The 26,389-nt window shown below is 41.3% G+C and overlaps 2 protein-coding genes and 1 long non-coding RNA gene across 11 annotated transcripts in view; 2 read left to right on the top strand and 1 right to left on the bottom strand.

Moving 5' to 3' along the window:
* Positions 1-3,752, top strand: part of STXBP5 (syntaxin binding protein 5) — a 114,316-nt gene extending 110,564 nt beyond the window's left edge. For all 6 annotated transcript variants that reach the window (XM_079970872.1, XM_079970871.1, XM_079970869.1 and 3 more), the window contains one exon: positions 299-3,752. In XM_079970872.1, the coding sequence (XP_079826998.1) occupies positions 299-340 (42 nt within the window). In that variant the 3' untranslated portion in view covers positions 341-3,752. The remainder of the gene's footprint in view (positions 1-298) is intronic.
* The window catches only part of LOC307213149, a 32,464-nt gene extending 10,465 nt beyond the window's left edge, over positions 1-21,999 (bottom strand). The window contains exons 1-2 of the long non-coding RNA XR_013837415.1: positions 21,918-21,999; positions 18,174-18,308 (exon numbers count right to left, since the gene is read on the bottom strand). This is a non-coding gene — a long non-coding RNA (uncharacterized lncRNA). The remainder of the gene's footprint in view (positions 1-18,173; positions 18,309-21,917) is intronic.
* LOC307213147 (uncharacterized protein) lies at positions 1,932-25,759 on the top strand. Of its 4 annotated transcripts, none has more exons than XM_079970878.1 (6): positions 1,932-2,020; positions 8,974-9,048; positions 10,995-11,050; positions 14,366-14,428; positions 21,993-22,444; positions 25,383-25,759. In XM_079970878.1, exons 2-5 carry the CDS (start codon positions 9,010-9,012, stop codon positions 22,411-22,413), a joined length of 579 nt encoding a protein of 192 aa, XP_079827004.1. In that variant the 5' UTR covers positions 1,932-2,020; positions 8,974-9,009; the 3' UTR covers positions 22,414-22,444; positions 25,383-25,759. The 4 variants fall into 4 exon arrangements, 2 of the variants coding, with proteins under 2 accessions (XP_079827004.1, XP_079827003.1); XM_079970877.1 differs by having other exon boundaries at positions 23,224-25,759; XR_013837412.1 differs by lacking the exons at positions 1,932-2,020; positions 8,974-9,048; positions 10,995-11,050; positions 14,366-14,428; positions 21,993-22,444 and adding an exon at positions 22,455-22,593 and having other exon boundaries at positions 23,224-25,759.
* The last annotated feature ends 630 nt before the right edge of the window (positions 25,760-26,389 follow it).

Raw genomic sequence — 26,389 nt, 5'->3', positions numbered from 1 at the left:
TGCTTCACCTCAGGCAGCAAAATACTTTAGGCTCGTTCTGCTTTCACACCAGAATCCAGCAGTATGGGAACTAAACTTTATATTGTCACAGGCAGATGGCAAGAAGGCTTATTCATGCACAACTTCTATCCACTTGTTCATGTACCTCTGATCTCCTTAATCATTTAGTTATTCATCTCCTTTACTTAATAGGCAATTCTCTATTCTTAGAATTCCCTCCTTACACCAACTTCAAAAGGAAGTACAGTGTACCATACCATATGCATAACTATGTTGTGTTCCTCTGTTTCATTTTCAGATGATGTTGAAATGCAAAGATAAGAAATGGTACCAGTTCTGACAACGCATTTCCAAATGCATCTATATAACTTTACCTTGAAGAAAAATCTCCTTTTCATTAACTTCTGCAGGACCAGCGGAAGTGCAAGGGTGTCAGCCAATGGATACTGATCTTTCCTAGCACAAATCACACACTGTTTTACCTCAGTCATGCAGCTTTAACTGAGGGTCATTATATTTAAAACTGGCACCCACACAGTGTGTGTGTGTCCTTACCTGTGGGCTGACTAGGAGCTTTGGAACAGTCAACAAGAGAAGACATGGACAAAAAGGAAACTTTGGTATCAGATGAGCAGGGGCAATGCAGGATCTATCCTGTGTTAATATTTCATATGCCAAAAGTTTTTGTGCTATTGTTGTTGCTGCCAGTGTTTCATCCTCCTGTGGGAGGCTGCAATAAATCAGGGGTCCAAGAGCTAGAATAAAGTTGTTCATCTTAGGGGACTACTAGTAGCTGATCTATACCTTCCCTCCTTAGAGCACGCCATTATAGCTGTTACTAGAAATGACTTGATGCCACCAATTTTCTGATCTGACAAAAGAAGTATGCGAGCTCCATTCTGAATCTATACATAGTTAACATGCACATAGTATCTTCTTGGACCCCTGATCTAGTATTCTTGTATTTGCATCACCATACTGTGGCTGTGTTTGGATGTCATTATAAACCATAGCTTAGTGTGACAGAAATGAAAAGCAGCAAGCATTTGGGCTCTTGCTCTCTCTCTCTCTCTCTCTCTCTTTCTTTGTTGTAGCTACAATGAGGTCATTGGAAGCTTTTGATTAACCGTAGCTTGTTGATTTTTATCTGAACCTGACATAATGTGGTTAATTTTCAGTATGGTTTATTTGAAACATACTTTCAAACATACTTTCAAACCATAGATTATAAAGCTGGCCTGTTTTGATGAACCATTGTTACACTTAACCATGGTTTAAGGTTTGGACCTGACACGATATAGTTAATCCAAAACAAAGCAAAAGCTTCGGAACTTCTCGCAGCCACACCAGAAGAAAAAAGATGACACGTGAGGCTTGCTGCAGCTCATTCCCATCACAACAAACTGTGACTTAGCATGACATCTGAACACAGCCCATGTCAAGTGCAAAGCAAGAGAAGTTTTTTTGCATTGTAAAAAAAAAGTGATTCAACTGCACATCATGCTGAAAGTTTTCATTTGTGTTATGGCTGTGTAGTGTAAAAAGTAAAAAAAAAAAAGTCTACCACAATGAGGAAAAAAATGTCATCTTTCAGTCAACCCTACCTTTTTTATTTTCCTGAAAATAGTTAGTCGATTTATAAAATATTTGTAATTGGTTTTGAGTTTAATTCATGCTGTACATCTTCTTTTGTGTGTTTAAGAGAATGTATTAGTGCAGGCACTTAAACAGGATCTATCAGATACGTAGCTAGCTTATATGCCCAATCAGACTTAACTACCAGGTGAAATAGTCCTTAGTTCAAGCAGTGTTGAACTCTGGGATACAACTTAATGGCTAATAGCAATCATTTTTATTACTTGCATTAGATTAAAACAGTTCTTGGGTTTGTTTTTCCTAATACAGTTCAAAGAACCTGTTAGCAAGTTAAAAAAAAAAGCAGCAAAGAAGCTGTCTCCAGAATTTCAAGCACATTTACTTGGGAGCAAGTACCGTTGATTTGAATTGACTTTTCCTCCATGTAAGTGTTCTTAAGTTCACTGTATGAATTGCCGAGTGACATTAAAGTCAGAATGGATTGTTTCCAAAACTTGGCGTTTAATATATGAATATTTTACCACTTTAGCAACTGGTAGATTCCTACTTTGATTTGTATGAAAGGAGGGGTTTAAGATGTGCCAAATTGAAGCAGTATATTTTAGCTAATGAAGGTTGCACCAAAGCCATAGTGTAATAAGAGTATATGAATTTATTTTAAAAAATATTTATGAAAATGCATAAATAATAATCTTAGTCATGTTGGAAGCTGGAAATAGTATGAATTTGTGATAATTTGCAAGCAGCCTGAACTAGTTGAGGCTCTGTCTGTAAGAAAGTGCCAGAGGTTTTGGGTTTTATTTTCCTAAACTTGGTGGTGCTGTGCACATGTTGAATGGGTTGTCTTTAACTTCTAACATTGTGAACATAGACTGCAGTTTGAGCCAAAACAAAATTCACTAGTGTGGTTCAGCATTGGCATTTAAAAATTGTGTTCCCCGTTCGTTCCCTAAATGTAATGTGCACTCCAGGTTGAAAAAGTTACTGGCTGGTCCTGCATAGTGTGTTTTGCTATATATAGACTTGCCTCTAAGTAAATGTGATTAAGATAAGGTTATAACCCTTCAAATTTGATTCAACTAAATCGCTGCAGCATGTTGGTTGCAACCAAAGGTCACTTGGGGGTGGGAAACTCTACAATCTGCAAGAATGTTTGAATCTGTGTTTCAGATTGGGGTTGCTGGATGGTGTGTTTTAGTACTGTACTTATACCAGCTTTTTGTCTCCCTGCAGTGCAGCTTTGGGTAGAGTGCCATGATATTCAATTGTCCATATGAGAAGCAGATTCAGTTCTTTCCATAACCACACAGTGCTCTAAGTCTAAGCCTACAGAAGTGATTTTGGGCAGCAGCCAATCCTCCACAGCAAATATTTGAGTCAAAACTAAAACAACTTGTTTAGGGACTAGTTATTCACTTTTTCATTCTGCTGCCTGGAAACAGATTTTCTGTTTTAAACAAATTACTTTATTTGCATTTAGCTATATGTGAAAACACTGAGAAAAATCAATAAATCAAATAATAAAAAAATTGTTAAGTGATGTGGACATTCAAACGTAAACAGTAGTAACTGTTCGTTATGATAACTTCTCTGTGCATTAGAATTTTTTTTTTAATGTTAAATTCTGTCTTGTGTACAAATGGCATGATCCAGCCTTAGATAAGCACTTTTAAACCCCACTGATTTCAAGTGGAGATACATACCTTACTGATTTCTCACGGCTAATCTTCATATGGATTGTGTCAAATATGTATTTTGTATTTGGAGTCAGAAGCACAAAACGTAATAATGAACCTAACATAACATTGGTTTATTTTTTTAAAAGGGGGAAGTCTGTCTTTCCATTCAAATTAAAATTATAGTGAATAATTACTTTTGCCCACTATAGAAAATGCCCAGAGCAAGATAACTCTATAGTAAATGAAGATTTACTGCTATCCACATTCCTTTGCAGAAAATCCCCAAAGTGGTACACTCCTTGTAAAGCTGAATTATTTGAGGCAAGATCTGTAGCTTTCTGAGCAGCAAAGTTTTGACACCCAACAGGAAATGAAGAATAAGGAAGTTCATACTAGCACAAAGAATAGCATAATATCTATTATAATGTGTATGTGTTCTCACATTTTATACCATAAATAAAATAATTTGCTTTTTTTTTTAAAAAAATGCAGAAATTAAATAGTAGCAAATTGTTGGGCTGTTTGTCTAGTCTGGGCAATTCAGTAATGTTTGTCAATCTCACTGCAGCAAGATGTACAAATAGGGAAATTTACTTTGTATAGAGTTGTTTGGCATAATTTGAATTTGATTGTTTGATCAAATTATCAAATAAGGCTGTGTACAGATAACTTTTAGATACTGGGAGGCAGTAGTGTAGAGCTGCTGTTGGCCATGGTAAACACATGTTCATTATTTTATTTTATTTTTTAGGCCTCCCATAGTTTCTGGTTAAACTGATACTGGAAGTTTTTTTGTAGTGTTGTGCTGAATTTTCTCAGGGTTTGAATTTTGACTTGAAAAAGGGAATAGAGGTGGGAGATGAAGTTCGCTGAAAGGGTCTCCCATCTTTTTCATGCTAGTTTGATGCTGTTCAGTACACCAAAACATTACTACTGGAATATGATTTTTTTATTTAACTTGATTTCTTCTTAGAAATTAATGATATCATGTTGCTATACAGATTTGGCTAGGAGAACTTTTCCCATAAGATTTGTTTCCTTCTGGTTACGTAAGTTCCCAAAAGTTTGGTTTCCCTTTCAATTCTACAGAAGTAATTTTTAATGGTGCTGAAGCGGCAGTTAATAGTGGCTGTTGCAAGAAACTTTTAAAAAGGTACTGTGGAGGGGAAAACTGAAGAGGATTGTGCAGCTGCTGTACTTTCAGAGGCACAGGAAGACTTGCCACTTTCAAGCCTCTGTCTAAAAATTGGCAAGATGTGGAAACATGTTTTGTGGCAAGATAAAAAAACTCATGAAATGTGCATATTTCAATTTAGCCCCCCTCCCCACTTCAAGTTATATCCTGGAAAAGCCAAGATAAACTTTCAGAAACATTACCAGCACTGCTGCAATAGATAATGAATTGCATTTTGGCAAACTGTTGTAGATCCCTATTGGCTATTGACCATAATTTCACAGACACACATGTACATTCTCTTGATTTCTAGATTGCTCTTGGACTTAGTAAAAGTTGATATTTTAGTATATCAAAGCATGGAGTCCACACCAAGCACTCATAGAACCTTTTTGAAAGGGGAGTACGGTTTTCCTTCAGAGTAAATGACCTACTTGTGAATGTGACTAGAGGAAGCTGCTGCACTTAGGAACTACAAAAATAAAGAAGAGACTCTGCCCAAGCAAGGCTCCTTCTCCAATTACCATTTGTACAATTATCAAGCTGCTGATGCTGGGTCGGGGCTCATGCCACAATAGCTGGGTTAATTTGCTGCCAGTGCTACAGAGGAATGAGCATCTAAACTCAGCCTAAACTTTTTTTATATATGACTAAAATGCAAACAAACTGCTGCTACTTGTCTTTCATGTATTGTTACTGTGTTTAATTATAATTAAACTAAAGACATGTTTCTTTAGGAAGAAAACTGCCAAATTGTAACTTCTGAATGTTACTTCATGTAAATAATTGCGTGTATTCCAAGCAAGTCTGAAAGTGTGACACCATCAATATTCATTACATTACAGTACAGTAGGTATAAAGTTAGTCAGCTGATTTCCATCTGCACTTGTATGGTTTTGTTACACATTTTTGCTCAAGGCGTCCCTCATCTGACAAATACTACATTAGAAAGCTATAGCCAAAGGTGATTTTTGATGCAGTGATGTTTTCTTTTTGCTTTCTATAGCACTGATCTAATCTGAACCGTAAACTTGAATTTCTTTTCCCTGCACCTTAAGTAATGCAACCTTGAGTACTTAAATCCTTTCATGTACATCTGAGTCTTGAATTCACTTATCTGTACATAAAATAGTTTGGAAAGTTATTTCTGTACACAAACAGCTTTGCACCCTTTGCATGGACAAATTCTTTTATGGGCAGGGACCTCCATGCCCATAAAGGAAGAGGATCTGTGAGAATTAAGACTGCATACAGGGACCTGCTTTCTCATTTGAAATAAACAGGCAAGTTGTCACAGGTGCTAGAGTTCCAGTGCTAGATTTGGAAGATTCATAAGAACGATAGACAATTTCTCTGAATATTTTCTTTATTTCTAAATTACTGAAACACTTTCAGATTTGTTTAATAATTACACAAAACTGCAATCTTGTTCACAAATAATATGTGCTTTGGTTCTATGGATATGAGTGAGAGTTAAGCACAGGTAACCATGGCTGGATTGCAGCCACAGCGATATTTATACATTATGCTATAAGAATATAGTTTGTTACCAAATTAAAATATATGCTCTATCTTTTAATTTTAAAAAAAACCTTATGTTAAGTTTGTCAAAGAACTTAATGTATATATATTATGCATACAATTAAGCTTATAATAAGAAATAAATTCATCTCATATCGAGATAACAGTAACAAATTAACCCATCTTGATTAATTAGAAATACTCTAGAGTTACTAGCTTAAAATAAACCTATAGTTTAATCTAAAAAGAACTGCTACAAGAAGAAAGTATATATATACACACACACACACACCTCAGTTGTAGAACTGTTTGAAATAGCTGCAGCTTGTTGATGGACATTTATCATAACTCTTCTTTTTCATGAGTATATATAAAATTCTAGATTTTCAGGTATTTTCTTCAGCCTTTTAAAATTTCCAAAAATTAAAAGTGGATTCCATGTATTTTTGTCAATTAAAGCTTTCCTTTTGTATTTTGAAGTTCTGGTTTCTGCATATATTTTATACTCATTGATTGTTACTTGTCATCGGAATGTTTTTTAAAGTGCATATTCCTGTGGTTGGTGAACCATCCTATTTGTTAGTGCTCTGATGCATACAGATAAGAATATGACTGCACTTGTAGTGTAGTTGTGGTGTGCCCAATGATTGAAAATGCTCATTGTTTGCCTTTGTTTACTGTACAAATTCTCAGCTGCACTTGCTCCCACTGTCTAGATATTTATCTGTGAAGTATTGTGAATTCCTTCCCCCTGTGAATGTTAGTGACATTACTGCCAAAAGAAATAAATAAAGATCCTGTTTGAATGAATTTTATAGTTGGGGGTGGTGGGCGGTAAACAAAGCTAAATGTCCAGTATATGTGAATTATCTGAATTTTTAACATTGTTTAACATGCATTGAGAATCAAACCAAGAAAAGTGCATGGCTACTACTATACATGTTTCCTATATAAATCATGTTTGTTTCAAGTTCACAGATGGGTGTAGTTTTTAATTTTAAAACTAATTTGAGATATAGTTTTGTTTATAGAAATCAAAGATGCAACTAAATAAGTATTAGCATTTTTTGATAAAGCACTTAGGAAATTGATCTTTCTAAACTTCAAGCGACTGCAGTTTCTTCTTGACCACTACATTTTTTAAAAATATGAACAAGTTTTGATTTTTTGATGAAATCATGGCATCATCATGGAGCTGCTATTTGATATTGGCTAATACAAAATGGGGAAACTGTTAAGTGTTAACAACCCTTTCAAAATTTGTAAATAAATTGTACTCATTTTACTTTAAACTCATACACCACTATTCATATTGGTTACACCTAGGAGGAGCGGCTTCTGGTTATGCTACTGTTTCATTATGCAAGCATCATTGCAGGGGTGGGGTGGGAGTTCAGGGGGATGAAGAACATCAATAAATGTTTCTCACATTACTCATTGGATAAGCATGCTTGATATAGAACTTCTAGCTTATATGTATCTTAGTCTCTGTGCATTGTGTCTTTTTTGTTTTTAATTTATTCCTCACTTCCACTTGTTAATTTCAGTCTTGCGGAGCCCCACTACGTGTTCTGAAGATGAAAATGGGAAATGCATCTTAGGATAGGGTTGCAAATTCATCTGTCTACCAATATAGTTTTGTATGAACTCCAATCCATACCATTACAAATGGAAATGTTAGACTGCATAGTTATTTTACTTTATGTACTTGATCCTAAAGTATGTCATTACAAACATTAAAATTAAGTATGGGATATTTTTGTAAATAAAAAAAACCTGTGCAGCTGGTATTTTAAAAGGAAAATGTACTATACATTAATGTTTCAGAAAATACTGTTCATATGTGTATATGAATGTGTCATTATGCTGAAGGGCTCTGAATGGGCAAAATAAACTATTCAAATCTCTCCTGAAACAAAACAAACCTAGTTTTTGTTTCATGTAATCATTTTCCCTCTTGATGCAGTCCATGCTTGAGGGTATTTCTCACTGTTGGAAGAAATGCAAATGTTCCTTCAGGATTTTCCTATATTCATCATCTTAGATGTGTTTAATTTGTACTTCTATCTGATTTTCACTTTCATTGATTTTGCTGGTGATTATGTGCCAGATCTCTGTAAGAAGCTGTCGTGTTTTCTAGCAATAAAGAGAAACATGATGGTCAGGGAAGTCTCTTTCCCACCATGCATGGCTCCATGCTTTATACTATAATGTTAAGCAAACTTCAAGACTTCTTCTGTGTTATATGAATTGGAAGATAAAATTTATTATTCCATGAATGATAATGTGCTTTGATGTATAAAAGTTAAAGGACTGCTGCCTCTGCCTGAGTAAATCCTATAATTTCCCACCTTCTGTTTGTGCCCCCTCAGTGATTATGGCCCAGATTGCATGTAATGCTAAGCCAAACCATGACTCAGCACAAATGTGCAGGTTCACAGAGCAGACTGTCTAATGTGTTTCACCCCTGGCCCTGCTACTGTCATGTGGGTGTGGCTGGAATGTGGTTTGTTTGGTTGTTGTTGTTGTTTTGCTTTTGTTGTTTTTAAGGGATGGCATCCAATTTCGTTGCACTTGTGCAATGTTGCACTTGTGTAATGACAATAAAGAATCTATCTATCTATCTAAGCCATGGTTTGTCTTAGTTATGTGCAAACCCACACTTGTGATTTTCTCTCCTAGTGCTTGTGGTTTGTCAGGGCGGGGGGGGGGGCTTTTTTGCAGCTTGTGGTTTGTTGAGTGTGACAGACCACAAGACTGGGTTTGATTGTAATGCTAAGCCAAATCATGATTTACATCCTGGTAGCATGGCAGCAGCAAGGCCAGGGGAGGAATATAGCACATGTTCATTCTGGAAACCCACACATTAACTTGTTCACAGTAAGGGATGGTTAGGCTTCCTGTTACATGTGAATTGGGTCATTGCCTATGTAGGGGTATAGCTGACTCTCAATTCTTTAAATAATGGTTTATAGCAGTCGTGTTGTTTGATTTATCACACAGGAAAGATGCTTGAGATGACCTCAGCATTTTCAGAAGATGACCACCTTCAGACACAACCTGCCTCTGATTTACCAGGTGCTTGAAACACACAGTGGATAGTCATTATTTTCATAACCTGCTTATCAGATTCTGGGTACATTGGCTTGATTACTGTTAGAATTTTAGACTAAATTGAGATTTAATTTGGTAACTCTTGAATATTTTAATAGGATGGGTTATAAGTGTCTACAGTGTAATTAAGGAATTAACAGTTTTATAACAGGAAAAGATTGTGGAAAAATTTAATCCATACATAGCTGGTAAAATGCTCAGTGCTGCATACATTAAAATCAATCCAGTTAAATTTGCGCAATAACTTTGGTTTATCCGTACATAGCTTTAGAAAGTACTATGCACACCTACACTCAAGACCAATATGTTCTTGTAAATATTGCTAGGAGTGTACTAAAAATATCTAGAACAATTAATTTTCAACTATCTTGATAATTTTGGAGTCCAACCACTATCTTTACTTGGAAGTAAACCCTCTTGTTGAACAGGGTGTTTACACAAGTAAAGTTTCATAGTATTGCAGTCTTACCAGTGTATGCATTTTCTGCCTTTGAGAATCAGGTTGGAGCCTGCCAAAGAACAGAACAGCACTAGGTCTTAGGCAGAGTATCCTCAGAGTTGTTACCTGATCAGATGGGACTTCAGAAACCCCATCTATCACAAGAAGGCATGGCTCTTTCCTAGTATCAGCATCTTCTTACTATTTAGATTCAATTGCAATCTGTTCTCCATGATATGTGACTAATCTGCAGGTGCTGGTGGTTCATGCCAGAGATAGCTGCTGCTTCTGCATGCTTGGTTAAACTTAAGGCTGGCATCCACAGTGTCACATTGATGTAAGATTGCATGGATGATATGATGAGTATTGCAATGCTTAGTGTTAACTATCAATGATATAACAGCCTCCCTACTTCTCAGCCTTTAATTTCTAGTACTGTATACAAAAAAGACCTAATCAAGGTGGCACACAAAAATTAACTGTATCAAAATAAGTTAATGTGTCTCAGCCAATATGAATGATCTGTTTTTTGCCACAGCAATTCAGTACTTGGAATAGGAGTATTCCTCTCTTTGAACCTCACTTTGGTTTCCAAAGGTGCATGGCAGCTGTCAGTGGGAAAAAACGGCTGCACTCCCTAAAATAGGGGGGTGGAGGTTCCCCTCCCCCAGCTATGGAACATGGTGGGTAGTGGGCTCCCCCCCCCCAAGCCATTTTTTATGGTGCCATGCAGCTCATGCAGTACTGTATATAGACGCAGCACTGTGGGAATAATAAATGCCGCCCGCTCAAAGCAGATATTTCTGTAAATATAAGCTTGTGTAGACAATAAACCAAACATTAACAAAATGATATAATTGCCACTGAAAACTGCACCTGTATATTATAGGTTCTAAATGAGGGTCTCTTTACCAAATTTTATGCAGGTGTCAATGGGGGGAGAAATTGATGGGAAAGGGGGTTACAGAAAAAAAGAAGTGGAGGCCCTGCCTCATAGGCAAGTTACCTGTTGCCTTCCAAATGCTGTTCTTCTACAACTCCCATCAGCCTTTGGGAGGCTTGCCAATGGTCAGAGATTTTAGGTCTTGTAGTTCAACATCTAGAGGGCCACAGATTAGACACCCTTGTTCTGCCTACTTTTGTGTCTTGCATCCCCACTTGACTTTGCTCTTGTCTACAGCCAGGATGTGACCTCTAACAATTCTCCCCAAGTGAATGCACCCCTTGAAAGGAAAATAAATGCTTCTCACCACTCTTCTGTGTGTCTGTAGTAACATTGGCCCCAGACATTTTGTAGCCCCACACTGTGGTGTGGGTATTTAGTGCACAGTACAGTTTATAAACATAGAATTTTTCAGTTTTCTAATTTTCAGGCATTACTGCAGTGAGCTGGAGCTCAGGACAAATGAAAGCTATTTTTAGTGGCAACCACATTGCTATAAGGCTGGTAATATTTATATTTGTCATTTAGACTCAGTTCATCAAAGAAGCTGGTAAACAAAAGACAAAAGGCATTTCTGGAAGCTGGTAAGAGACAATTTAGAATCCCAGAACTAACTGGAATAATAAAGGAATCTAAAGGCAGAGCTGCTAACTGCGGGGTATAGGGATTGTAGAATCATAGAATTGTAGAGTTGGAAGGTACCCCGAGGGTCATCTAGTCCAACCCCCTGCAATGCAAGAATCTCAACTACATCATACAGATGACCATCCAACCTCTGCTGAAAAACCTCCAAGGAAGGAGAGGCCACCAGCTCTTACGCAAGTCTGTTCCACTGTTGAACAGCTCTCAGTATCAGAAAGTTCTTCCTAATGTTTAGCTGGAACCTCCTTTATTGTAACTTGAAACCATTGGTTTGGGTCCTACCCTCCAGAGCAGGAGAAAACAAGCTACTTCCATCCGACAGCCCTTTAGATATTTGAAGATATGACAACTATCTCCTCTCACTCTCCTCTTTACCAGCCCAAACTTACCCAATTCCCTCAAATGTTCCATTGGCTGCCCTCCTCGGCACACACTGCAGCTTGTCAGTATCTTCCTTAAATTGTGAACTGGACACAGTACTCAAGGTGTGGTCAAAGCAGAACAGAACGATTCAATTTCCTTGATCAGGGCACTATACTGATGCAGCCTAGAATAGCATTAGCCTTTTTTGCTGCTGCATCGTACTGTTGACTCAAGTTACGCTTGTGGGTCTGCTAAGACCCCATATCCTTTTCACATATATTACTGGCAATCCAAGTCTCCCCCATCTTATATTTGTGCAGCTGGTTCTTCCTGTCTTAAGTGTAGATTAAATAAACATGCAGCAGGCCCCAAGCTAGCAGGGACCTGACTTACTATTAAAAAAAAAAAGAAAGCTAAGTCAATCAGACATTTATAAATAAAACTAAGAGACAAATCATGGAAGCACCATTCTTAAGCTGCAGATACTGCTGTTGCTAAGCATGCATAATAACATAAGCTGCTTAGCATTCCTTCCTCTGATTACCTGGGAATCAGAAGGGCAGCATCCTAAGGCAGCAGGAAAAAAAACAAGAGAAGCTCATTGTTGCTGCTAGCCCATGGGTAGGCAAACTAAGGCCCGGGGGCTGGATCCAGCCCAATCACCTTCTAAATCCGGCCTGCAGACGGTCCGGGAGTCAGCGTGTTTTTACATGAGTAGAATGTGTCCTTTTATTTTAAATGCATCTCTGGGTTATTTGTGGGGGCATAGGAATTCATTCATTTTTATTTTTTCAAAATATAGTCTGGCCCCCCACAAGTTCTGAGGGACAATGGACCGGCCCCCTGCTGAAAAAGTTTGCTGACCCCTGCGCTAGCCTGATGCTGGATGCAGGAGTAGAGTCAGCTCTGTGTATTGGAGTGTTTTTTAAAAGTACTTTCTAGAGGAGCTGGGGGCACTGTTATACAGTGGTTTCGCTCCTTCCTCCTGGGCCGTGTTCAGAAAGTGGTGGTGGGGGATGAGTGTTCAGACCCCTGGGCCCTCACTTGTGGGGTGCCTCAGGGTTCCGTCCTCTCCCCCATGCTTTTTAACATCTATATGAAGCCGCTGGGAGAGATCATCAGGGGGTTTGGACTGGGTGTCCATCAATATGCAGATGATACCCAGCTCTACCTCTCCTTCAAATCAGAACCAGTGAAGGCGGTGAAGGTCCTGTGTGAGTGCCTGGAGGCGGTTGGAGGATGGATGGCGGCTAATGGATTGAGGTTGAATCCTGACAAGACAGAAGTACTGTTTTTGGGGGACAGGGGGAGGGCAGGTGTGGAGGACTCCCTGGTCCTGAATAGGGTAACTGTGCCCCTGAAGGACCAGGTGCGCAGCCTGGGAGTCATTTTGGACTCATAGCTGTCCATGGAGGCGCAGGTCAATTCTGTATCCAGGGCAGCTGTCTACCAACTCCACCTGGTACGCAGGCTGAGACCCTACCTGCCTGCGGACTGTCTCGCCAGAGTGGTGCATGCTCTGGTTATCTCCCGCTTGGACTACTGCAATGCGCTCTACGTGGGGCTACCTTTGAAGGTGACTCGGAAACTACAACTAATCCAGAATGCGGCAGCTAGACTGGTGACTGGGGGCGGCCGCCGAGACCACATAACACCGGTCTTGAAAGACCTACATTGGCTCCCAGTACGTTTCCGAGCACAATTCAAAGTGCTGGTGTTGACCTTTAAAGCCCTAAACGGCCTCGGCCCAGTATACCTGAAGGAGCGTCTCCACCCCCATCGTTCTGTCCGGACGCTGAGGTCCAGCGCCGAGGGCCTTCTGGCGGTTCCTTCATTGCGAGAAGCAAAGCTACAGGGAACCAGGCAGAGGGCCTTCTCGGTAGTGGCGCCCGCCCTGTGGAATGCCCTCCCATCAGATGTCAAAGCAATAAATAACTACCTGACATTCAGAAGACATCTTAAGGCAGCCCTGTTCAGGGAAGTTTTTAATCTGTGATATTTTAGTGTATTTTTGGTTTTTATGGAAGCCGCCCAGAGTGGCTGGGGAGACCCAGCCAGATGGGCGGGGTACAAATAATAAATTATTATTATTATTATTATTATTATTATTACTTTCCACATTATTTCGTTCATCCCTCCCCAAGTATGCTATCTTGGCTAGCTTATGTATGTTTCACTCAAAGATAACAAACTTTAAACAAATGAGGCTTCCTTCCTACTGAAAAAAAAAGTACTACTGGTCTTCATGTCTTTACTGGCTTTATATATTTTTTAATATACAGTAACCATAAAACAAAAATATAAAATGAATCCTAAAATACTAAAAGAATCCACAAATACAATAACCAAATGCCATGCAGCTACAGCAAGTTAAAATTCCTATAGATTGTACTTTTACCCAAGGATACCTTGGGCATAGCTGTCAACTTTTCCCTTTTCTTGTGAGGAATCCTACTCAGAATAAGGGAATTTCCCTTTTAAAAAGGGAAACGTCAACAGCTATGACTTTGGGTGTTGCTGAGAGTTGTGAAACTGCACATAACTTTGAGTATATGTTGCTCCTTGTTGTATATTTGTAAGTAGCATTTCCTCCCAGGAGCTCACGGCTGTGTACATTGCCTTCCCTTCTCTCTTTTTATCTTCACAACAGCCCTGTGAGGTAGGCTAGGCAAAGGGTTTGTGAGTCAGACTCCAAAACTGTGAAACTGAGTATCTTGCTTGTTTATAAGGGTTGCCAAACAGTTTATGTTTAACTATTTAACTATTTTGCTGTAAATATCAGGACTATGGAACGTGGCAGTTAAAACAAGAGGGACTGGTTTCTGGCTTTGTGCATGATTATTTTTTATTTACATAAGTGGTGATATCTACTTGTATTTTGCCTTTCCACCCAGGAGCTTAAGAATGTGTACATTATCTTCCCCTCCCTCCTTTTATATTTGCAACAGCCCTGTGAGGTAGGTTAGGTTAAGTTAATATATCTACATAAGCAACAGTTCTGACCAATAAATTAGTGAAGGAGATTGGGGGGGGGGGGCAATACACATACAGTATACTGGGCCCAGGAAATTCTGTTAGTGAACCTAACAATACCTATTTAGACTGGCTGTTTTGTCCATACTTGGATGTGAACTTCCCTTAATTGCCGTTTACCACGAGCTTTACAGCCCAGTTATCTCAGTATCTATTCATGTGATCTCAAGGCTTTCTCTTTTCATTTGTCTTTCCTTTCTATCTTGCTCAGCTTTCTGTTTGATTATATACAATCATATCTGATTATTATGAAATAGAGTTTAATATATAGTGGTACCTCGGGTTAAGAACTTAATTCGTTCCAGAGGTTCGCCCTTAACCTGAAATGGTTCTTAACCTGAGGCATGCTTTCGCTAATGGGGCCTCCTGCTGCTGCTGCACGTGATTTCCGTTCTTATTCTGGGGCAAAGTCTTTACCTGGAGCAACCACTCCCTGGTTAGCAGAGTTTGTAACCCGAGGTACCACTGTAATTAATGTCAAACAAATCCTCCAATTCATATTTTTTGCCACAGGGTGGCAGCCCTACCTAACGATCATCATCAACAACATTGTTGCCTCCAGAAACCTCAATAAATTGTACCTCCACAACTACAAGCCTCTGTGGCGACAAATTAACAAAGACCTAAAGAGATGGAATAACATGAATTTCACTCTCTCAGACAAAATAGCCATGATCAAAATGATCACACTCCCAAAACTAACCTACCTATTCCAAACCCTCCCAATCTGGATCCCCTCAACTCAACTCCGCAGTTGGCAGAGAAAACTACACTCTTTCATCTTCTCACATAAAAAACCAAGAATAAGCCCCAAATACCTGCACCTCCCCACCTCAGAAGGAGGATGGGGAATCCCCAACATAGAAGCATATTACATTGCCAACCAAATACGCCATATAATCCCATATATACTAGAAGATGAGACAAAGCAATGGGTACACCTAGAGAGGGACACAATTGAAAATACCTGCACCACAACATACCCACTCCTCCCAAACAAACTAAAGAAAATTCCCACACTTAACAGGTACACACAGACCATGCTCAAAGCATGGAAAACACAAATAGGCAAACTATCCCCAACCCCATCACCACTAATCCCCCTGGCGTACCACCCATTATTCCACCATGCAGCACAAAACCTCCAGATAAAAACCTGGCGAACCAAAGGCTTATATCGCCTAATAGACTTTTATAAAAATAACAAACCCTTGTCAACACAAATACAAGACAAACTAGAAGACACCCAAATGCCCTGGTTAACACAACACCAACTACATGCCCTCTTAAACAACCCAACAGTAAAATCAGCAGCAACTAGGCCCCTGACAACCTTTGAAAACCTCCTCCTAACAACAAAGGGAAACGGTAAAGGGACAGTATCCACAATATACAAAATACTACTCCAAAATCCCGCAAATCCCCTAGACGCAATCAAAAAACAATGGGAGAATGACATAGGCTATGAGATTAACCCCACTCAATGGACCAGAATGTGGTCTAAACCCCCCTTTAAATCCATATCAACGAAAAGAAAAGAACTCACACTGAAACTCACCTACAGGTGGTACCTAACACCAAGGAAACTAGCACTAATACACCCAGGAACCTCACCAAAATGCTGGAGAGGGTGCACCTCCACAGGCACATACCTCCACATGTGGTGGGAGTGTCCCAAAATCAAACTATTCTGGACAACAGCCATACAAGAAATATGTAAAATAACTAAGCAAGTATTAGACTTCACCCCAGAATTGGCCCTACTAAACATCTTCCAAGACAACAATGCCCATTTACACCACAAAGAACTCATAACCCACCTACTTTCAGCAGCCAGAAACACCATAACCAGACACTGGAGAGACCTGTCAGGAGTAAGCATGGACCAATGGTACCAAATAGTATGGGAAACACCCCTACTAGAAAAAATAACTAATAAACTGAAACTGACATGGGGACAAACAGAAGAAGACACCTTCACCCCGGTATGGCTCCCCTTTATCACATACACAGCCAACAGGACAATGACAATAATCCACCAACAGCATACAAATCAATATGGCTAACCTGATCCAAAACACCCACCCACCTCACTCACACACGAAAACAAAGATCACCACAGCCAATCACAAACAAACAATCACACCCTAGGCCAACCCCAACCTCTCTCACCACCAAAGGAACACAAGTGAACAACACAAGCATGCTGACACCAAACTCTACATACATTAAGCATAATAGAAATACCGCTACCCGACCCCACCCCCATCCATCTCCCCTCCCTCCACCCCCCTTTCTTTTTTTCTTTTTTTTTCTTCTCCCCCTAATGCCTCAACAAATGAAATGGATTTGTAAAAATGTTACATGGGGGGAAAAAATATGAGGCATTACACTTACACTGTAAAACAAGAAAACCCTTAATAAAATATTTTTTTTAAAAAAAAAACAGCAACATTGTTGCCTAAAGCACATTGTTCCTGGTGAGGAATTTACTTTCCTTATAGAGGACATTACATGTCCTTCTTGCGTATATCAAACAATTCAAAAGCACTACTCTAAAATTTAAATTATAATATACGACTTGGCTAGCGGAATGATAATAGTGAACTAGATAACAATGGAGTTACACACTGAGATGTTAAGTAAGCTGCAAGTACCTAATTGCATCCCAAACCTTTTACAGCTTTGTATGTTAATAGCAGTACTTCAAATTGGTCTCAGAAGCAAACAGGAAGCCATTGCAGATTGCAAAGAATAATGCCACTCAATAATTGGGAAGCAGCATTTTGCAATACTTGTCTTTTCCAAACAATCTCCAACAGCAGCCTTATGTACAGCACATTACAGTAGTTCAGGCTTAAGCTTCAGGTGGTTGTTTTTGAAAACGTACTTTGAAGACTAACCTCAGTGAATACTGGGCTGTGCATTTAAGAACTGGAAATGGTCACATGAAAATTAGCAGTGGCTAGGAAGTGAATCTTAGTATCAGCAGCCCCATATTCCTATGTGGTCTATCAAATCAATACTATGTGTTGGAAAGAATTGTTCTGTTCTTATGCCTTAGCTGAACTTTGCAGCAGACATATATAAAGAGTTGCTGCTGGGGCTGTTGAATGGCTAGTTTCTCACTCTCAGAGAGTGAGAAAAAATGTTTATACTGAAGGGATTATGATATATGGCTGGTAAATATAATACCATAAACATATCTGTCCAACTTCTGCCATAAACATTTTTGTTTCCCAGACAAATATAAAATAGGGCTTTCAATTTCATAGTAGAAGTTCTTGCTCTTTTTACAGCAATGCATTGATTTAAAAAACAGAAAGAAGTACTTTTTGAAAAATAGATTTGCAGGTAATGTTGGTTTTTTTGTGCTGCTTCATTGTTTTGAATGTTATCTTTTAAAAAAATACATGGGTGGTAATTATCTATGTCATGATTTTCTAGAATGATGTGATAGATAATAGAGTGCATTATATGGTTTTTTTGGGACTATAAAAGTTTTGTTTTGCAAAAGCTTAACTGAATACCAGGTTTTCTGTTAAATACAGTAACTAAGAAGTTAAATGCAGTAACTAAGAAGCTATTATAGGTTGGTATCTCTTACAACCCAAACATCACTATCCCCCTAGCTCTCTGACAATAAAACTAGTTCGTCTGTCATCATACCTTATGTAGCTCATGAAAATTCTCCTGTGAATGTCACTCATTATTTAACCCCTTTCGCTTTTCATATGTCTTCAGAGTTCCATTATGCAACTGATGTTAATTAGATAGTGCTGTCAAATTATGCCACACACTTTTCTGAAATTTAAAAGCATCTAATTCGTTAGGATAGAGGTTATATGACATTTTCATTAATAGATGTAAACAGTGCTTGAACGTACAGCACTATGCATATTAAAAATCTGCTGAAAATCTAGATTTCTATTCTAGTTGCCCCACGGCCGTGCGGTAGAACTGCAACATTTTCCTCTGTATTTTGAAAAGATCATCCTGAGTGGCTTACAGAGTAAAGCTACTATACTTTCCCTTCTCACCTTTCAGTATTTACAACCACTGTCCTTTAAAGTACATTTTCTACTCACAGACAATACTGTGGAGTCATCTACAGCAGTGCAAATACTTGAGGGGAAAAACTTAAGCAACATAGAGAGCGGTTTGGTTTTGACAGGTCTTCAGTTTAAGTAGAATATAAAACAGCTTAGGGGGATTTCATAACTAACATTTGCTCAGGTGAAGAATGCCTTTTACTCTACATTGCTTCATTGCTGTGTATTATGAGATAATAAAAAGTTGCGAAGTGGATACAGCTAGGGTGTGGGTGTGGTCCAGAGCCCATCTGGGCATAAGCATAGACTCTGCCACGGAGTTAACCATGGTGAAGTTATCTCCAAAGGGGATGACACAAGGGGAATTTTTTTCTTTGGGTTGTTACTTTAGGGAGGTACAGGGACAAGGGCTCCCCCACCATCAGTCAAGATACAGAATTGTAAGCCAGGGACTGCAGGTGGCATGCTTGTGACCATTGCCTAGGGCGAGAACCAGGCAGGAAAAGTATTATAGTGGCATTACTGTCTTCTGTCTGACAGCGTGTGATGAGCCTACTACTGTGCTTTAGTTTATTATCTGTGGCTGTAATCTCCCAGTTGCATATAGTGTTACCAGGAGAAGCTGCAGCGAGCAAACCCTGCAGAAGAGCTTTCTTAAGAGATCACCCAAAGTTGTTGAGCTGTTTTTAGGAGACCGGCCAAATTTGTTTCAGCTTTTTTGGGCAATATCTCCTTGAGGGATAGGGCAGTGGCTCTGCTATCCTGCAACACTCATGTCGCCCAGCAACTGCCAGGGTGCCTGGTACGCCCCACCCCTCTCTTTCTATGCTACTGGGGAGAAGGTATAGTCAGAATGGAGGAACTAAACATCATCTGTGGTGGTGTCATGTAATATGACATTCTCTGTGATGATACCTTGGCTGTGAAATACCATCCCTAGGCAAACATCTGGTGCTAATGCTTGGTAAAAGGCAAATACCTGTTTGACTGGTCATTTATGGCATATTAGCCACTACTGCAACTGTTATTACTATGACTGAATTATATTTAATTTTATTAATGCTTTTATCTGTTCTTAATTTCCTATAATTGTTTATTTTTAACTATGAGGTAACCTGTCCTGGGATCAAAAATTCTTACATAAAACGAACAGCAATAATAAAAATTCTACCATATCTAAAATAGAGAAAAACTGAAAACACCAACTACTGCTCATTCAGAGCTTGGCTATCCTGGGGCCTGAAGTTCAATAGAGACTGCAGCAGACAAGCAACTCTAAGGAGGATTCAAAGCAGTGGTACTGCTCTTATCACTTGTTAAGTGCAGCAGGAAAAGGGTTTTATTCTAATTTTAAAAATAAAGAAAGAAATGGGGTCATAAAGTAACACCCACCACAATACAGTGAATGCGTACTGAGCTTCAAATAGTCTCACTCACAGCAATCACATCATGCCCACTGATGTGGACAGAACATAGTGGGGTGGACAAATAGAAAAAGCATCATTCTCCTGATAGTGTTGAAAATAGAAGAAGCACCATTCTCTTGATAGTGTTGAAAATCAATTACAATTCCTTTTGCAGCTTACATTGGAAAAGCAATGGCTGGGATGGCAACAGAAACTATCCATCTGGAAGCCACCTCTGATAAAAAATGTTTGCTTTCCTTAACAAGTTTCCATACAATTTATTTTAAATAAGTAAGACATATTTTTAGTTTATTCAATAGATAAGCAGCACTCTGTAACAGTACTGACCGTAAGGGAAGAAGAAGAGGAGGCGGAAGAGGAGGAGGAGGAGGAGGAGGAGGAAGAAGAATTTGGACTTGATAGCCCACCTTTCACTCCCCTTAAGGAGTCTCAAAGCGGCTAACAATCTCCTTTCCCTTCCTCCCCCATAACAAACACTCTGTGAGATGTGAGGCTGAGAGAATTCAGAGAAGTGTGACTGGCCCAAGGTCACCCAGCAGCTGCATGTGGGGGAGCGGGGAAGCGAACCCGGTTGACAAGATTACGAGTCCACTGTTCTTAACCACTACACCACACTGGGAAGCAAACACAGATAACTATGCACACAGCTTTGTAATCTAGAATATCTCATCTTAGTGAAGTTTATTTCTGAGTAGTCATTACACATCACACATGGGATTTGCTCCTGCTTTTGCCAGCTTGGACTAGATGTCTGCATTTGGGTCATCCATAATATTTTTAATGCACACAAAAGAACCCCAAGCCATTAGGATGCACTGAAGTATTACCACCGTTACTGAAATGGAATGCATTGATAAAACAAAGTAGATAAAACAAAGGCCTTGGAGACTAGGCATACATTGTTAAAGATGCTGAAGTGGAAGTAGTGTCTAATGCATAGCATTTTTCTCGTCTATTTTTATCCTACCAGAGTCCCAATTATTCTTTTTAACTAGTTCGGGTCAGCCAACAACACTAAAAAAAGTTTTTAAAAATAAAAAAATTGCAACTTCAGTAAAGTGCAGCTGCACCTAAAAGGAGTAAGAGCCTAAGAAAGAAAGAACAAACAACAAGGAGGGAGGCAAACAAGTTTCTGTGAACTCTTTTAAATTATGTCAAGGTTTCCAAATTATTTCAAAATGTACTTCTAGTTCACCTTAAAAGTTCAAGATGGTCAGTAGCAAAAGTGCATACACAAGTTCGCAATAATACAGATGCTTTTTTAAAAAAATCATCAAAAAGGAAACAAGCAGCAGAATGCCAGCAAGCAGATAAAAAAAAACAATACAAACTGACATTAAGAAACAACCAAGCTGTAGGCCTCCCCAAAAAGTATAGTCTTCACCTAGCACAGCAAGAGCATCACCCTAGGCAGCAGCTTCCAAAACTTGAGTCCAGTCTCACTCCTGTCAGATGCAAAATTGGGACGCACAAGAGAGCCTCTTGATGAACTACTATAGAGGAAGGAGTTCCCTGTATCATTTCCTGGAGCAGTAGGCTATGTGTAGAAGCGGACCTTGAAGTTAAATGCCTTACCATACAATTTGATGTAGGAAGTTGTGTATGCACTGCTGTGTGTGAAGAACGGGAAGTGTATCTGTTCCAACGCCGACGCATGGAGGGCTTCCAGCAAAGAAGCATCCCTGCTATGGATGGGACGTACGTGTGGGTATGGGGAACGCATAATATGTTGTATTTCAATAAGAAGCCTTTAAGAAAGGTGAAAGGACACTGGTTTAAGGAGCCAGTCCTGCACTTCTCAGCAGAAACCGTCAGGGGGCACTGTGACTCCAGGGTTGGCAAAAGAAACGAGAGAAAGCGGCGCTGGGAGGGTGCTGGGCTGAGGGGAAAGGCGTTGGGGGGGGGGGGAAGCTGAGGATTGCAAAGGACGCCACTGCTTGCTGCTTCTTGCCCCTCTTCTTTCGACACAGGCGTTTCCTGACCCTTGCCATTCCCTTTCTTAAACCTAGGTATGCGCAGGCAAGACACCGTCTCCGCCTCTCCCACGAGCATTTCCTTTACACGTCAAGAGAGAGGGAGAAAGATAAAAGCATCCACGTCCATAATCACCACAAGGAAGCGCCGCCGGGCTTACCCGACTCTCCTCCGGCCTTTCTGCGCGAGGGGGCGGGGAGGCGGGAGGGGAGCCAAACCCGAAGGGCCTCAACGGCCGCTGCGCCCAACCAAACGGGAGCGCGAGGCGAAACGAGGCTGTTCTACGTCACGTGGAGCCAATATGTTTCTCCTAAGAAGGCAGAGGCAAGGGAAGAGGAAATAATTTCTCAGAGAGCGAAGGCAGCTGCGCTTGGGAAAACTCCGGGGGGGGGGGGCGGACAACGGAGGACACCCCCTCCCTCCCTGCGAAGTCTGGGCGCTCTTGGCCCCGCATAAATTCTGTCACGAAGCGGCCGTTGGTAAAAAGGTCAGTCGCGACCCCGTCCCGCCCCCTTAACCGCCGCTGGCTTTGCTACTCCGAGAAGGCCTGTTTGGGCAAAGGGAGTGTGAAGGAGCTGGTAGGCAGAGAGTGGGAGAGAATTACAGGAGAGGGAAAGGGGCCGGGAAGGTGGGCAGGTGAGTCAGAGAGGGCGAATAAAGGGTTGAGCATACCTCAAAGATGGTAAAGAGAGGGGATGTAACCCCTGCTTTTCTGTGCTGGATGTGCTGTTCCCTGAAACAGAAATAATGGGCATCGAATCTAGTGCTGGGGGTGGGACAGTACAGTGGTACCTCGAGTTACATACACTTCAGGTTACATACGCTTCAGGTTACAGACTCCGCTAACCCAGAAATAGTCCCTCGGGTAAAGAACTTTATTTCAGGATGAGAACAGAAATTGTGTTCCGGCAGCAGCGGGAGGCCCCTTTAGCTGAAGTGGTGCTTCAGGTTAAGAACAGTTTCAGGTTAAGGATGGCCCTCCAGAATGAATTAAGTACTTAACCCGAGGTACCACTGTATTGCCATTTTAAAGTGGAACAGCCTGCTCCCCCCCCCCACTGGTATATAGAAATAAGTCATGGGCCCACACTCTGATGCTAAGACTGCAGCTTACACCATCCCAGACCCAGAGCTGGTCCACCCATGAGGCAAGGGGAGTCAACTGCTTCAGGCGGCAGAATCCACAGGGGCAGCAGATCCTGGTGTAGAACTTAATTCCCTACTCTTGTTCCTGGGGTAGATCTTTATTCACCCCTTCTTCCCTAGCGGGAAGGGGAAACACCTGAGGTTCGCCGCAGGTGCCAAAATGTCTTGGGCCACCCCTGTCTCCATCACTGCCGTCACCACCCGCAAGAGGACTCAACAGCACACGAGCTTGACTATGTGATCGGAAAAGCATGCTGAAGAGTGTCACCAGCAGCTGGTGAGAATGAGGTAAATAAATACCTCTAGATTTCTTCCCTTGCCCTGTCATTGAGACTAGAAAAGAGCAGAACTCAGTTACTTCTGGAGGGAGCAGGAAAGAGCAAGTTCCTCTTATTTTCTTGCCTTATTTGGAGACTGCACATTGAGAACTGGCCCCATGGTACTATTTGGAGATAAAAGACAAGCAGCTACTCATTCTCTCTCTTACTCTCCTCTGTGGTACAAGACAGAGCAGCCTCACACTCCTCCTCTCTGCTGCTGGGTATGCTGTTATACGCCAGTGGCTCCCTCCCTAGACCAATGTTTCCTGCTGCACACCCCAAAGAAAGGGGCCATGCAAGCAAAGAGAGGCGGCAGCAGCCATCCCTGGCCCAATTTCTGCTGCCCAGGAAGGAAAGGCTGGATGTTCCTGCAGCAGCAGCTGTCTTGCTGTCCTTGCTCTGCCCTGAAGCTGGAAAGGAGGGTATGAGAGATTCTGCTAGGCTTTCTGGTTGGAATTCTGCCACTTCTGAGGAAGACAGGGACGCTTGCAAACGGAATGACAAAGGTTGCTCCTGCTTCCTCTGTCTTGCTCACCTCTCTGGGTGCCACAGGCATGAGGACTGGACCTTTGATGCTGCCTGCGAGAAAGCAGAAGCAGTTGCTTTCTGTCTGGGTGGTACAGCATGGAGAGCAACATAGGAAACTGCCTTATACAGACAATTGGTCCATATAGCCCAGTGTATTGAAAACACTGGCAGCAGCTCTCCAGGTTTCAGGCAGGGGACCCTCCTAGCCCTACCTGAATATGCCAGGGATTGAACCAGGCACCTGCATGCAAGGCAGATGCTGTGCCACTAAGCCAGTCTCCCACAGGCTTGGTCATGGAGAGGGCAAGCACATCATCCTTTCACCTGCTTTCTCCTTCTGGGTGGTGCAGTGGTAGGGACTGTATGCATTGAATCCAAGCTACTGTGCAAGGGTTGAGTGATCACTCAGCAATGATGGGCTGGGAAGGGTTCTAACTCAGTGGATAGAGCATACGTTTTACATTCAAAAGATCCCAGTTTCAATTCCTGGTGTCTCCAGGTAGCGGTGGGTGAGTCTCCTTTCTGAAACCCTGGAGGACTGCACACCTTGTACCCAGCGGCAGCAGCTCTGCTGCCAGGTCACTTTTGACCCAGCGGCAGAGAGCATCCCACCTCAGCCACAGTGAGACGCACCCAGCCTCAGCAGCTCAACCTCCACTGCTGGGTCAGGCCTGATCCAGTGGCAGAGAGCAGGAGGAGAGCAGCAGCTTCCCCGCCCTTCTCCTACCCTGAACTGTGGCGCAGGGGAGGGCGCTCTATGCGGCACACCCCTCTTGGGGGCCCATCCCACCCACCCCAGGTAGCACAGGCATACGCTCCACCACTGAATATACATTTTGAGTGACAAAACCTAGGGTAAAAAGGTGTGCCTTCAGCATTTATCAAAAGCTGTGTAATAAAGGTGCCAGACTCACCTCTGTGCAGAGGTAATTCCGCAGCTTAGGGGCTACGGTAGAGAATGTGCTTTCCCATTCCCTGACCCCCTGAGTCTTTGAAGGCAGGGATACTACTTAGAGGGCTCCCTCTGTCTATCTCAGCACCCAAGAGGGTCTGTAGGGAATGGGGTAGTCTTTCAGATATTTGGGGCCTCTGTTCATTTTGGGCTTTAAACACTTAACATGAGCACTTTGAATTGGGTCCAGAAATGAACTGTCAACCAGTCAAAGTTTTTTAAAATGGGTTATATGAGATGTAAATGAAATCCCAAACAATACTCTGGCTGCTGCATTTTGCACCAACTGAAGTTTCTGGGTAATCATCAAAGGCAGTCTGACATAGAGTGCACTGCAATAATCCAATCTGGAAGTTACCAGAGTATGGAGTGCAGTGGCCAAATCATCTCTGTCCAAAAGGGTTCCCCACTCTTGCACACCAGGGTAGCTACATTTAGTCCAAATATCACCAGGTTATGTTCCATCCATTACATTACAGTGAGCCTAGCAGTCAACACAGTATTATGAATCTGCTCTGACATGAAGGCCAAGTTGAGAGTATGCCCAGCCAGCTACATGTGTAGGACCATTGATGTACTGAGGAAACCCTGTGGTTCTCATGGAGGCCATGAAGTCCTGAGCTGGCCCATTTGATGCAGCCTTGGCATGTGTGTGTGTGTGTAATTGGGTTTTATAAACAAGAATAATGTTATACAGTACAAATAAGTATACCAAGTTTTCTCATGTCGTTTGTATATCACAAAAATAGCATAATAAATGTGGAAAAATATCTACAACATATGTTTCTTTATTAGTGGTCAATATATAATTTCTTGGTTCATGAATTGGTTTAATCAATTAGGAAGAAGGGGAAGAGGAGGAGGGGGGTGGTGAGTGGGGTGGGGTGGTTATGCTATTATTCTACTTAGTGGCATGTATATTGAAGGCCTGCAGCATTGGAGAACCATTTGAGGGTTCTCCAACATCTCTACCAGCTCTATCAAAGGATGGTTGCCGCTTGCTCTCCTCACTCACACATCCTTTCTCTTTGAATAGTACAGAAAGGTTTCACCCTGTGGAGTCATCTGGAGCCTAGCCAGCAAAAGGAGGAGGCTGCTACTTGGGCAGGGCAGGAGGCAGGCCATGATCTCTGCCTGTTCACTTCTTCTGTTCACTCTTTCACTGGGCGGTATGGTGGGGAGGATCGGGCACAGTCAGCCCCAATTCCCACAATGGTGCCTCTCAAAGGTGAGAGTGAGAAAGAAGCGGCTTGTCCTGCAGGGTTGGCCCTAGCACTATACAGAATGAGGTGGCTACCTCAGGTGACAGGTGCTCAGGAGTGCTGGTAGACTGTGTGTACTGCATAGTTTGCCTTTGGCAGAAAATGCTGTCTTTGCCTTGAAGTAAAGATGCAGCAGCCACTCTTCTTGGCAACTCCATTTTGCCCTTTGTCTCAGGCAGCTGACCACGGCCATCGCCTGTAGTGCACCACCTGAAGAGAGTGGA

Source organism: Podarcis cretensis (assembly GCF_951804945.1).
Source record: "Podarcis cretensis genome assembly, chromosome: 3".
In the NCBI taxonomy this organism is placed as follows: domain Eukaryota; kingdom Metazoa; phylum Chordata; class Lepidosauria; order Squamata; family Lacertidae; genus Podarcis; species Podarcis cretensis.
Note: the sequence above shows the minus strand (reverse complement) of the source record. Positions and strands in the feature narration are given on the sequence as shown.

Bases quoted from the DNA above. Each gene is read 5' to 3' on its own strand.
- LOC307213147 (XM_079970878.1), top strand. From the start codon at position 9,010: ATGACCACCTTCAGACACAACCTGCCTCTGATTTACCAG. The intron at 9,049-10,994 runs GTGCTTGAAACA...TTTGTCATTTAG, and splicing joins ACCTGCCTCTGATTTACCAG to ACTCAGTTCATCAAAGAAGC. The intron at 14,429-21,992 runs GTAGGTTAGGTT...TCTTAAACCTAG, and splicing joins ATTTGCAACAGCCCTGTGAG to GTATGCGCAGGCAAGACACC.